This window comes from Artemia franciscana, chromosome 9, assembly GCF_032884065.1.
Source record: "Artemia franciscana chromosome 9, ASM3288406v1, whole genome shotgun sequence".
In the NCBI taxonomy this organism is placed as follows: domain Eukaryota; kingdom Metazoa; phylum Arthropoda; class Branchiopoda; order Anostraca; family Artemiidae; genus Artemia; species Artemia franciscana.
The window spans coordinates 11,727,577-11,742,132 of NC_088871.1; the positions used below are offsets into that span (position 1 = coordinate 11,727,577).

The 14,556-nt window shown below is 37.0% G+C and overlaps 1 protein-coding gene across 3 annotated transcripts in view; it reads right to left on the reverse strand.

Moving 5' to 3' along the window:
- LOC136031001 (U3 small nucleolar ribonucleoprotein protein MPP10-like) overlaps positions 1 to 14,159 on the reverse strand; it is a 60,356-nt gene extending 46,197 nt beyond the window's left edge. Inside the window, exons 1-3 of one of the 3 annotated variants that reach the window (XM_065710163.1) lie at positions 14,111 to 14,159; positions 3,286 to 3,348; positions 954 to 1,405 (exon numbers count right to left, since the gene is read on the reverse strand). In XM_065710163.1, the coding sequence (XP_065566235.1) occupies positions 954 to 1,405; positions 3,286 to 3,348; positions 14,111 to 14,124 (529 nt within the window). In that variant the 5' untranslated portion in view covers positions 14,125 to 14,159. Of the gene's footprint in view, positions 1 to 941; positions 1,406 to 3,285; positions 3,349 to 14,037; positions 14,061 to 14,110 lie in introns of those variants that run through there. The other 2 variants (XM_065710162.1, XM_065710164.1) reach the window with 2 other exon arrangements.
- Between the last annotated feature and the right edge of the window lie 397 nt (positions 14,160 to 14,556).

The following is a 14,556-nucleotide window of genomic DNA, read 5'->3' on the forward strand; positions in this document are numbered from 1 at the left end:
AGAAATGGGGCCGTCGATTCACTTTTTCTGATTAGCTTGACATTTACAGTCTTTTGGTCAAGGGGGACACAGTTCACAAAAAAGAGTTGAGAAAAAACTTTTGCATGCCTGAAAATGGGGCCATAAAAAGAGGCATTAGAATTTTTTTTTAGAACATTTTGAACCTTAAGATCCGAAATTTCTGGCCGAGTAGTCCCTAAAGTTCTAAAAAAAAACTAGCTTGGAGGGAAGGGCCACCTCAAATTTGTGGCCCAAAAAGAGCGAAAGTTTGTTCTATTATTGGTTTGAAACTTTTGAGGATCCTTCCCTGAGCTAAATGGACTGCAAATTTTTGCTGCAAGAAGGATGTTAATACTGATCCCAGAAATGGGCCAAAAACCTTACTGTGCATGATCAGTATAAAACTTACATCCACAAGTCTCTAAGGAAAGAAAAATATAACAAGAGATCGGTTTGAGTGTCCCAAAAACGGGGAACGAATAAGGACAAAAGAATTTTACTTTCTGATTAAGTAAAAACGTAAATCTTATAGTTATTGTCCCAAGGGAGTCCAAAGCACAAGAAAAGGATAGAAGGAATAAGATTAGAGTTGAAGATAGGGGGGAGTTGGCTGCAGCAAAACTTATTTTTGTTGGCTTCTGTTTGGCTTAGGCTTGACTCGATTATTTATTTTCACTTCTAGTGGTTTTAAGATACATCTATTCACTCATAGCAGTATCTGTTATATTAGTGTTTATTGTAATGCTCACTTTAATTTCGGTTTGTTTTTTGTTTCAAATAGTTCATTCATAGTAGTATCCGTTTGTTATTTAAATTATTATATTACTTTATTTCTACTCGTTTTAGCTTTGATATACCTCTTTACTTTTTTTTCAGAAACTTCTTTCTGGATTTTTTTTTATTTATTTATTATGTTAAAGGATGATTGTCATTTGAATTACTTTCGAGCTTACCACTGTTGACTTTCTTTTCCTTTTCTCCTTCCTTATCAGTTTCTTCATCTTCATCACTTTCATTTTCATCAGCATCATTAAACAAATCATCAAAATTATCCTCTTCAGAATCATTTTCACTGTCAGTCTTGAGATCAAGCTCACTCAAATCACTATTCGACCTGTTTTCATCATCTTCTTCCTCTTCTTCAAAAGGTTCAGCGGCTTCGGTATCATTTTCTTCTTCAATGAATCTTAGCTGATCTTTCACTAGTAATTTTGATATAGATGCAGTAAGCACATTAAGTTGATTGTCATTACAGAGTTCCAATTGCTGCCATATTTGCTCTTCATCAAATCCATCTATTAATAACCTATTTAGGTATCCCTTATGTTCTTTTTCTTCTTTAAATGTACTATCATACAGCTCTTTAGAAACAATCTGAAAGCCCTTTGCTTTTTCTTTATCTAACCTGCAAAAGTAGAAAAAAACTAAGTGTATTAAAGTCCCTTCAAATATTAAATCATTATTTTAAAAACATCCTACACACTCTACAAACATTTTCTGCCAGATTTCAAGCTCGAAGCAGCAGCTACAGCTTAGTAAAGAGCTGAAACTGCGTCCAATAATAGCTATAATTTACAAAAATGGTTTTAAAGTGCCTAAGTGAATTTGCAATTACTATAAGACATTTCGAAAATTTCAAGAAGATCCTAAAACCCGTAAAAAAGGATGTACAACTAAAATATAATATATACCATTGGAATAGCCGAAAACCATTAACAGCCACAAACCAATGACAAAATAGCCGAAAACCAATGTCGAAAATGTTTTTCTGCTAGTTTTGTTTTGAATGTATATATATACATATTATCTGTTATGTTATGGTATGTTATATTATTATGGTTCTATATATTGTGCATTATAAAAAGAGGTTCCAACCAAAGCTGTTTTAAGAGCTGTAACATTATTTCTTCAAACAAGATGATTAGGTAACATGGTTCATGATCTAATAGACCGATTTACAAAAGAACCCTGCACCCTTTTCCTGATATAATTTTAATGAATTCTGCCATGTGGGTGAATACTGACTAAACTGAAATAAATAGCTATAAATTATCAATACCTTTAACAATTCTAAATGTATTAACTAAGTCCAATCCATCCCTCCTGAAATGCAGAGATGGCAGGCTCAAACATCTTAGTCTACACTCATGAGGCAAGTACTTCAAAAAAAGAACTCATTTTGATGCCCATTTTTACACTTTTTCACTAGGCTGTGAATCAGATTGTCTTGTTGGATACCATACAGATGTTCAGTATCTGTTGGTTGCAACATTGCCTTACACAGCTTAGTAAAGATTTGCAGGTTGAACCTTCTTCTGATGCAAAGCAAACTGTAGTTTGCTTTGCACGATATGGCTAATTCTTGTTTATCAAACCTTAATTGATTATCAAAAACAATACCAAGATCCCTAATAGAATCAACAGAACATATTACATTTTCACCAATAGAATACTGGTATGCTACTGCGTTCACTGGATAATTTACCACATGACATTTCCCCTGATTAAAAGTCACTGAATTTAAATTGCACCAATTAACCGATGCATTTAAATCATCCTGTAGAACAGCCATATCACCTAGAGAAGATATGCCTCTATAAAGCTTTACATCATCTGCAAATGTTTTGATTTTACTATGTTGATTTACCTGTGCCAAAATCACTTATAAATATATAGAATAAAACTGGTCCCAAGCAACTGCACTGAGGGACTCCCCTCAAAACACCACACTAGTTAGATAAGGCCTAACCAGCCCAAACATTCTGTAACCTATCTGTTAGGTAATCTGTAATCCAAGCCAGAGTTCCCAATCCAATTTCCATAGTTTTGGCATTTACTCAATAGAAGAGGTATTGAAACCTTGTCAAATGCCTTAAAAAAATCAATATAAACACAATTAAACTTTTCATCATTTGTCAGCCATCATTTGAAAGTCATTGATTACTTCCATTAGCTGAGTATTACTGGTAGTTTTTGTTTTTTTATGCACAGTGGTATATATTTTCCACATCAACTGTTAGGAGGAGGATCAATGAATCTTCTTGTGCGCACAGAGAAGCGAGGGGTCTGAACCTTCAAAACGCGAATGTTTAGGCATAAATCTTAAATTTTCAGCAAGCTTTCAGGAATTCTATATCTGCTTTCTGGTTTTTTACTAGTAGAATGTGTTTTATTTTCATATATAACTGCAAATCATCATACATTTTTGGAGAAACAATGCTGGTAAAAATTAGTTTACTCACTGAGAGATGAAAGTCAAAATAAAGAAACACACAACCAACTTACTTGAGGAAGGAGATGGGTTTAGGCAGGGTTGCCAAAATGTGATCGAAGTCAACCATTGAGTCACTGCAAAAGAGAGCTTAGGTTGAAAAAAACAGCTTAGGTAAACCTTTAGCAGTCAAATATTACAAACAATAAAAAAATGTATCAGAAGTAGTGATCCAATAGTCAACACTACTCTCTACAAGGTTCTGCTCAGACCCAAGGTAGGTGTTGGGCACCTACATTATGTAGTCCTTCTAATGTGCTGGGCATCCCCATTCTATAGAGAAGGTAAGACTACCATACCCTTAAAGTAGACCAGAGGCAAGCAAATAAAAAAAAATTAGGGACTTAAATCCCTCCTGCATAAAGAGTGCTTGCACCAACTCAAACTACCTAGCCTTTCTTATAAGTAAAACAAGGGAATGTCATTATTGCCCCAGGGTCATCTCTTGGGAACATTTCCTGTCCTTCTCTCATTATCAATGATTGACTCTGTCTATGGTTGACAGAATTGGCAATTAATCCAACCCCTTGCCCTTGGGGAAATGGCTATAAGTTATGCTAGTTGCCCATTGCTTATATATTGAAGGGGTGATTATATGAACTTTGCAGGAGGCTCATTCAATTGGAAACCGAAAATTACTTGTGCCCTTTATAAGAGTCGAAAGTGATTGGAGGGTCACCATCCCCTGCCTTACACCCTTTTTCCCCAAATGGATCCAATCAAAATCTTAAATAGTCATTTTGTTCAAAATAGTCCCAAATTCAAATAACTATAATTTAGAAGGTTGAAAATCCCCCATAACCCCAGGCCAAGGTCTGTAATTTATGCAAGTTACCCAATGTTAGCATACAAGGTTATTGCAGAAGACTATAGGGATACCAAATCATAAAAATGTATGGGATAATGCTAAAAAAAAAGGTGCTGTTTTAGAGGAAACACTACAATAAAAAGTAGTACCATTTGATTCTCAGCACACTTTCCAAATACAATGTTCACTATTGTTCGAATATTTTTCAGATATTGACTTAGGCTATGTACAAAACTATAAAAAAAAAACCATGACAATAAAATCCTTACTTAGTAATATGCAGAAAGTTTCAATATGTGGAAGTTTTAAGAAACACAACTATCGATTTGAAAATGATGCTATCTGCCAGACAGAAACACTAAAGCCTATCCATATTTACAAAAATTTCAGAAATTGTTGGTTTTTTCCATTGGATAACAACAATTTTTGTGCATTTGCAACTTCTCTCAAACACAGCAATTCTTTTTGTCTGTTTATACCATATTTTCAGATATGACAGTTCCATGTTTCTTATAAGAGCACATAAATTAAGTTATAAAAAAAACACTTAAAACGATGGAAGAAAGTAAAAAGATAAAAACCTGAATAGCTGGATTTAAAGTAAGAATTTCATTAGCAGAACTTTTTTTTAATTTTATATGAGGTCTAGGGCAATATCCAGGGCTGTTGCAGGGATGGGGGGGGGATTGTAATAAACATGACAACAATAAAAGTCACAAAGAGCATTAAAGGTAGCCTACTGTTCTAGTTGAGGGGCTTCTTACTGTAACATTCTGACTTACCTTTTCTATTCTAGTTGACCTGGGTTCTACAAGCATTGAATAAACGTCTGCTTACGAATCAACCGACTTTTTACATGGTGTCAGAGCCCCTCTAAAAGTCATGGAAGCCAACGTTCCGTACCCCACAATGGACTGGTCAAGCGACAACCTCAAAGAGGCATGGTCGAGATTCCAAACACATGCAACCCTCATGTTCCAAGGACCCCTTAGTGGAAAGACTGAAAAAATCCAGTGTGCGTTCTTGCTGATCTGGCTAGGAGAAAAAGGGAGAGACATTTTCAGTACATTTACAATATCTGCTGCAGAAACAGACAAAATTGGAGCATATATATCCAAATTCAGTGAATATTTCAGCCCCCAGTCAAACACAGTGTTCTCAAGATACCTCTTTCACAAAAGAGACCAACGTGATGGTGAAACAATCGATCAATACATCACAGAATTAAAGTTATTGGCTCGGGAATGTGAATACTCCACAACAGACTTGAAAGAGGAAATGATAAGAGACAGACTTGTATGTGGTATCTCCTCAGCGAGAGTCAGAGAGAAGCTCCTACAGACAGGTTCAAATCTGACCCTGTCACAAGCAGTTACTATATCAAGGGCACATGTAGAAACCCAGGTGCAACTTAGAACAATGTTGCAACCTGGCTCAAGCAGCACCCATGGAGGCCAGGATGCATACATTAAACAAGAAGTTGACTTCATTCGAAAAGGCAAGAAGACGAACCAGAGTGCACAAGCTTATGAACAATGTTACTTCTGTGGCGGAGAGTACTCCTCCCTGCACAAAATGCCCAGCCAAAGGAAAAGCGTGTAGCAATTGCGACAAGCTAAATCATTTTGCGAAAGTTTGCAAAAGCAACAGAAAAACAGTAAACCTCATAAACCAGGAAGCATGTCGAAATGAAGACGATGATTTCTTTATCGATACAGTGAACATTATTGATTCTGTTAACATGGACAAAGGTGAGGACCAACCCTATGTGAAGCTTATGGTGAATGGACAAGCCAGAATCACTTTCAAAATCGACACTGGCGCCCAAGCAAACATCATTCCAGAAAGGAATTTCAAGACCCTCAAGCCAAAGCCTGTAGTACGTGAAACGCTACAGATTCTTACTAGTTTTGGCGGCCAGAAAATACATACGCTTGGGGTCTGCAACCTGACATGTACATACACAAACGGCAGCAGTGAAACTCAGCCCTTCTTCATTGTAAAAGATGCCCCCATGCCAATCCTTGGCTTCGATACTAGCAGGAAACTCAACCTAGTCAAGCTGGTCCTCACAGTCGAGAGCTCAAAGGTCCAGAAATCAACTCCATTTGTCGAAGAATTCCAAGACCTCTTCCAAGGTATTGGTCAGCTCGAAGGAAAGTGCCACATTACACTGAAAGAAGGAGCTGAACCAAAAGCAGTACCAGCTAGACGCGTCCCGATATCCCTCCAAGACAGCTTTAAGAAGGAACTCAATAGGATGGATAGCCTTGGAGTCATAGAAAAAGTATCCCATCCCACCGATTGGGTCAACGCTGCAGTTGTAATTGAAAAGCCTGATAAGAGTCTTCGGGTCTGCATCGACCCCCAAGACTTGAATATGGCCATCAAACGACCCCATCATCCAATGCCTACATTCGACGAAGCTGTTTTGAAACATTCCGGCGCTAAGTACTTCACAAAACTTGATGCTCGCCATGGATATTGGTCGCTTGAACTTGACGAGGAGTCGTCCGAATTAACAACGTTCAACACACCATATGGCCAATACAAGTTCAAACGGATGCCGTTTGGCCTAATCTCGGCGCAAGACGAATTCCAGCGCCGCATGGAGGAGGCATTTGAAGGTATCAGAGGTTTTTCAGTCATAGTGGACGACATCATCATATCCGGCCGAACCAATGAAGAGCACGATTCTAATGTGCACAGCGCGCTTATAAGAGCCCGCAAGAAATGCGTGAAGCTCAACCTTCAAAAATGTGTGTTCAAAAGTGATAGCATCCCTTACTCTGGACACATAATATCGGAAGCTGGCATCCATCCAGATCCACGGAAGGTTCAAGCACTAAAGGAAATGCGCATCCCATCGACTAAAGATGAACTTCAGACCGTTTTGGGAATGATGAACTATCTGGCAAGGTATATACCCAATCTTTCCTCACTGAACCAACCACTTCGCAAACTGTCAAACCAGCGAGAGTTCAAGTGGGAAGAAGAGCACAACTCAGCATTCACAAACATCAAAGAATCGATTTGTGACTCATTATCATTCCTTGACCCAACATCAGGAAACATCGAGCTCCAAGTCGATGCTTCGAATTTCGGCCTTGGGGCTACTATTCTTCAGAACGGAAAAACTGTATCCTTTGCATCGAGATCGCTTAATCGCACCGAGCAAAATTATTCACAGATAGAAAAAGAATTATACGCTATCCTCTTTGGCTGTCTGCATTATCGTCAGTACCTGTATTGTAAATTTTTCCTTTTGTAAAAATTTGTTTAAAATTTGTAAATATCATTCCTTAATGCATACCAATAAACTTTTCCCTATCACATTGATTACGCCTATACATAATTTAAGCTATATATTTATCTATTAGGGGGGGGGGGTTAAAGTTTAGACTGAAAGCTGATCCATGGTACACCCCCCCCCCCCCTATTCAAGAAAGGCGAGCTTTCTGTTGATGGGACATCTATTACCAGCCCTAAAGACATAGCTAAGACACTGAACAATCTGTTCCAAAGAGTCTTCACTACCCCAGACAGAGATCCACTTCTCAATCAACCTAAGTATACAGTTGATACACCAATGTTACCCATTACTCTCAGTAAAGATGATGTTGAGGCTAGACTGAAAAACCTGAACTAGAAAAAACTGGGGCCTGACAGCATACACCCTTGTACATTAAAGGAAGCTCATGCAGAATTGACCCTGCTTATGGCAGCATTTTTCCATAAGCCTCTGGATACAAAGATAGTGCCTCAGGACTGGTGGAATGCTAATATCGCTCCTATTCATATAGGTGACAGCCAATTAGACCCAACAAATTACTGTCCTATTACCCTTACATCCATTGTTTGGAAAACTCTGGAAGGAACAGTATATACTGCAATTTAAAATAGATTTAAGATTTAGATAATAGGATTGACAAAGTAGATTTAGACTTAACATAATTGATGTAGACTTGGAATTATTAGACCTATGTCTGGAATAGTAAATTCAGGCATGATTCAATAGATTTAAAATTTAGAGAATAGGGTTGACAAAGTATATTTAGGCTTAACATAATAGATGTAGGCTTGGAATATTAGCAATAGGTTTTGACAGAAGACAATAGAACTTGTTTGTGTTATCTTTTTTCTTTATTTTACAGTCTAATTTAAAAGGAAAGTTGTAATTTAATACAACTATTATTTAGTTGCATTAGTTAGTTAACATGCTAGGTTTTGGAAGAGGACAACAGAACTTCTAGTTGTTATCTTTTTCTTTATTTTACATTCTAAATTAAAATGAAAGTAGCAATGTACTGCAACTATTAATTAGTTGCATTAGTTGGTTAATTACTAGTTAACAAACTAGGTTTTGGTAGAGGAAAATAAAGCTTTTTTTTTGTTATCTTTTTTTTCTTTATTTCAGAGTATAAATTAAAAGGAAAGTTGCAATTTATTCTATCTATTGATTAGTTGCATTAGTTAGTTGATTGTTAGTTAACATACTGGGTTCGGGCAGAGGTCAACAGAGCTTATGTGAGTTATCTTTCTTCTTTATTTTACAGTCTAAATTAAAAGGAAACTTACATTTTACTGCAACTATTCAAAAGTTGAATTAGTTAGTTCATTATTAGTTAACATGCTAGGTTTTGGTAGAGAACAACAGAGCTTTTTTGTATTAACTTTTTTCTTTATATTTGGGTATAAATTAAAAGGAAAGTTGCAATTCATTACAACTATTAATTAGTTGCATTAGTTAGTTAATAATTAGTTTGCATGCTAGGTTTTGGCAGAAGGACAACAGAGCGTGTATGTGTTATCTTTATCCTTCACTTTACAGTCTAATTAACAGTCTAAATTAAAAGTAAAGTTGCAATTTACTGCAACTATTTATTAGTTGCATTAGTTAGTTATTATTAGATAATCATGCTAGGTTTTGGTAGAGGACAACAGATAGGGGAATGCCCTACAGATATGTAGAGCACCTCCATAGGAGGCACAGACCAAGGGGGACCTTGTCCCTGGGGGTCCATAATAGAAACCAGGGCACCATCTCCTTAGGGCCATAAATTCAGATGGAAGAGGAAGAAGGCTCCTCAAATGTACACTCAACAGGGCCCACTGGCATATCCGCATTTCCCTAGAGTCACAAACCTTCTCCCAGTAATGGGTTAAATTGCATGGTGATACAGAACACAATTGTGGGAGGATCCTCTATAGGGGGACAACTGCAGCAGGGCGTAAGATTCAGATCTATGGAAAATGGCCACTATAAAGGGCTGCCTCGACCCTTTCGGGATACTTGCAAGACTGGGAAACTTGTGGTCAACTTTTCCCACTTGAGCACAGCACTTGCATGAAATTCCAATTATTAGAAATTTTTCTGGGCTTGGTTTGCTTTGATGGGCGTTTTTGGGCTGAAAAACCTCTTCCTAGCTAAATTATCTACTATGGGTTGCCTCCCTGTTGTAGCATAATATTTGTAGGCATGAATATATAATGAGTTGGAGGTAATAGGCTTGGGACTGTATGTGCAGGATTTCAACTCTTGTTGATAGAAGAGCATCACCAAGTGCTGAAAACCATCTTGTGACCAAGATGGGTCCAGGATTGCACAAAGCCTCCAACTTACTGGAGGTCCCAGGGACTTATTGCTGTCTGGTTCTAAGTCGGCTTAAGCGCTTTGGTGTAGACTTGAGAAGATATGTTGGTCCCCGTCCTACACTGGTATCTGGGATCATTGCTTTTCCTGAGGCCAAAATAATTTCAATGATTTAAAGAACATGAAAATTGGAATGTTACAATGTTAAAAAATGACTACTGTATGAACATTTTGATTGACAAATTTAGATGGTTTAAACTGGATTTATTAGGAATTTCAGAAACTCATATCCCACGGATAGGAAGCATGAAATTGAGTGACATAGAATTTGTATACTCAGGTAGAAAGAACCGGGTATATAGACATGGAGTAGGGCTCATGATGAATAAGGAAGCTGCCAAGTCTTGTTTAGGCTGGGAAGGTATTAACAATAGTATACTAACTGCTCATTTTATGACCAAAAAGTTTAGGTATCAGTTATAGTAGTATATGCCCCTGTTGAACCAACTGACAGAGATGGTAGTGACTCAGATGAATTTTACTTACAGTTACAGGAGCAAAAAGACAGGGTACCAGGTAGAAATATGGTATTTTTGCTAGGAGATTTTAATGCCCAGGTTGGTAGAAATAGGGACAGATGGTATCCTAGCATAGCTAAATTTGGTGTTGAAAAATAATACAGTAATCGCAAAAGACTTTTGCGATTTTGTAGGTATAACAACCTAGTTATAACCAATACCATGTTTGGTCATAAAATGGCCCATAAGTTGACATGTTATTCAGATGATGGTAAGACAGCAAACCTTACTGATTATGTTATTGTAAACAGAAGACTAGCAGGATCAATACAAAATACTATGGTGTTACAGATGTTAAAAGTATAGATCACCAGAATATAAAAATGATGATAAAAGTATAGATGGATGCAATAATTTTAGAAGAACAATTCGTGAAGTTGTTGATGGTGTCTTATGGAAGAGTGTTAAGACTGCAACTAGGAATATTAGTGAAAAAGCTTTATGTTTAATAGAGAGTAGAAGGGGTTTGTACAAGAATTGTCTGAGTGACAAATCATGAAAACAAAAGAAATGTAAAGAAAGTGGAGAAAGCATTAAAATATGAACTAACGAGATGTGAAGTGGAGGCCATGGATAAAATTGACTAGGATCTGGAAGATGCAGCTAGATGGCATAGTGGTAAAATATTATACTGGCATGTTAATAAATTGAGAGGGAGTAGTCAGTCCAGACTAGTCCCAGTTAAAGATAGAAATGGGGCCACAATTAGTGATAAGGAAAGAGTTAAAGAAAGATGGGAGGAACATTAAAAAATAATAAGGCTCCAGGTACTGATAGTGTGATAAATGAATTTCTTAAATATGGTGGATCTGAGGTTAGAAATAAGCTACTGAAGATTATGAATATGATTTTTGAAAAAGGGGAAGTACCTAATGATTTTAAGAAAACCTTAATTAAACCACTGTATAAGAAAGGTGACCAAAGTGAGTGTTGTAATTATTGAGGCATTAGTCTGGTCTCTGTAGGTAGCAAATTACTTAGTAATATGATACTTTTAGACTGAGAGATGTTGTAGACAAAGTTTTAAGGGAAGAACAGTGCAGTTTTAGAAAAGATAGAGGATGTGTCAACCAAGTTTTCACTCTTAGGTCAATAGTTGAGAAGTCCCTTTGTTGTCAAACACCTTTGGTCCTCAGTTTTATCAATTATGAGCAAGCTTTTGATTCTGTAGATAGAAGAGCATTAGCAAAGGTCTTATCCTTATATGGGTATACCAGACAAATACATTGAAGTGATTTGTGCTATGTATGATAATGCTGTGGTTAAGGTAGGAAATGAGGTTAGCAATTGGTTTTGTATTAAATCAGGAGTTAAGCATGGTTGTGTTCTATCCCCCTTTATATGGATCATTCTGATGGACTTTGTCTTAAGGAGCACAGGAAAGGCAATTGGAGACCACAGAATCAAATGGGGAGGAAAAACCTTCCCTGGACTTAGATTGGATGATTTAATGGTTCCTGGACTGGAGGATTTAAGCATATTAGATGAAAGTGTGAGCAAAAATGAATGAATTTTTAGAGGTTTTGCAAGTTCAGAGTGCTAGAACAGGTTTGAAAATTAATGTTAAGAAGACTAAGTAAATAAGGCTAGGAATAAGTGAAGATGAAAATGTGACATTGGGTAACAAAAAGATTGATCAGGTGGGCAGCTTCACTTACCTTAGTATTATTATTAGTAAAGACATTGGGAGCAGTGAATGTATTAAAAGTAGAATGGCTAAGGCTCAGGGTGTTTTTTCACAGTTAAACATAGTTTGGAAACCAAAGTCTACAAACCAAGATCAGAATATTGGAAGCTACAGTGATGACAGTGTTCAAATATGGCTCTGATGCATGGGGGCTCTGAAAAGTGGATGAAAATTTACTAGATGTTTTCTAGAGAAATTGCCTGCAGATTGTTCTGGGTACCCAGCTGACTGACTGTATTTCAAACAGTAGATTATACAAAAAATGTGGTTCAATCCCACTTTCTAGGGCAATAATGAAAGAAAGGTTGAGATGGCTAGGCCCCATTCTGCAGATGAAATATGACAGGTTGCCAAAAATTGTCCAAGTTGGCCAACTGTCTGGGGCTATACAAAAAGCAGGTTGTCCTGGTCTGGGAGGATGTCATAAATAAAGATTTAAAGGAAATGGGAACTTCTTGGGAGGGTGTAAAGTGAGAAGCCTTGAATAGATTAGGTTGGAGGAGGAGCATGCTTAGCTGTGTTGGCCTCAGGCTGCTTGGTGCTGCAGTGAGTTATTAATAGTAGTAGTCAGACACCTTGCCTGTAACAATCTTATAATACATAGTCAGCATGGATTTACATCAGGACAATCCACTGATACAAATCTGTTAGATACAATTTTGTCACTGAGCACCTAGATAGAGGAATCCCAGTAGATCTGATCCTCCTAGATTTGACAAATATGTCATCATTGACTAGAGGCAAATATTGATTGCAATTGGGGTAAGCCAGGAGGTTGTTGAGTGGGTGATGACATTTGTGAAAGATAGAAGGCAGAGCATAATGGTGCATGGAGAAAATGGTCAGGTATTTCACTCAGATAGTATTGAAGTGGGAAATGGAGTACCATTTCCCACTTTCCATACCCATGTACCATTTCCATAACATTATTTAACATCTATATCAATGATGCCCATAGGTTGTTGTAAATAAAATGAGGCTGCATGCCAATGATTTAAAAATCATCAGCCCTGCAAAAAAAAGCCAAAGAGCAAGCTTTATTACAACCTGACCAAGACAAACTCTCAAATTGGGCAAAATTCAATATCAAGAAATGCAGGACAACAATTCATTTTGGCATAAAGAATGTAAGGGGTCAGTATAACATGTGTGAAATAGAATGTGTTGAGCAGATGATTAATTCCTCCCATGCTGAAAGAGACCTGGAGATACTTGTGGATAAAGAACTGAAGTTTGACCAGCATGCTTGGTCAGTTGCCTCCAAAGTGCTCTAGACCCTGGGAATTATAAAAAGGATATTCTATGGCAGGTCACCAAAGCTAATGTCAGAGCTATACAAAGGACTTGTTTGACTAAAACTGGAATTTGGTATTTATGTGGCAACCCTACTAAATAAAGGCAACAAAAAAAAATTGGAGAACATCCAAAGGCAAGCAACTAAATAAATACAGGGTTGTAAAAGCCTAGACTACCCATCCTCCCTGAAGAACTTGCAGATTCCTACCTTCTCCTATTGACAGAAGCATGAAGATGCCATCATGGCATACAAAATGCTGCACATTCAGTTCTTGCAACAAAATATGCTTTAACCTGACAACAAGAACTTCTCTCTCTAGAGGGCAGTGACCTTTGATACCATTGGACCTTATTTTGCTCTGAAGTGTGAACTAAGGTAATAAGGGTAAGGTTACCACATAAAACAAGGAATCTCATGATGCCACTTTAATTTTATTGTCATGATTCATTCAGAGGAGCCCTAACTCTTTCATATAGCCATAATTAATAAAAATTAAATCAAGATTTACTACACAATGGTAGTGGTGATTATTGTTTTGGGCAAATGAACTGAACATGGAATCACACAGCATAGACAAGCTTACTTAGCCCATGTTTTCTTATTTAATTTGTCCTAGCCTATAAGCAATTTTAACTAGCTGCTGAATATCGTTCAGGGAAGGAGTGCATCTAGTCTAGTAAAGCCCAAACCTAAAATTTATGACCCCTTAATTTCTATAGCCCAAGATTCATTTTCTTCTTGAAACAAATTACAGGCCTAATCCTTGAAAACTGCAATTTATGTTGTTTAGTAAGACTGCTTACCTACTTTTAATCCTAATAAAGATACTGCAGTCTATTCCTAACTGTTATGAACGTAACCTAGTTTAATACAAACCTCATTGTAAGCATATTTTAAAAAAGGCGGTTTGAAATGCAACGTTGCCGAAAATGATGAAAATCTTTAATTGAGACTACCATCTATTTCTGCCATAAAATCCGGTGACCCATTTCTTTAAATAAGAATAAAAGGAAATTATTTCTGGTATACAGTTTGGCATATAACCATTATTGCAACTTAAGCTTTAATTTTTTAAAATAACCTGGACTCTAAAGTTAATAATTTTGGCAATAAGGGAAAATTATAGCATTGCCTTAAAGGTGGTATTCCTTATTTATTTCGCCGAAATTAATATTTTTTTACTGATCATATAAAGGCAAAATTACGCTAGGCTACATACTAAGGGCTACTTATGCTAGCAACTCACTGCAGCACCAAGCATCCTACACACAGCTACACATAATCCTCGTCCTCAATCCGAATCTATTCAAAGCCCCCTCTTT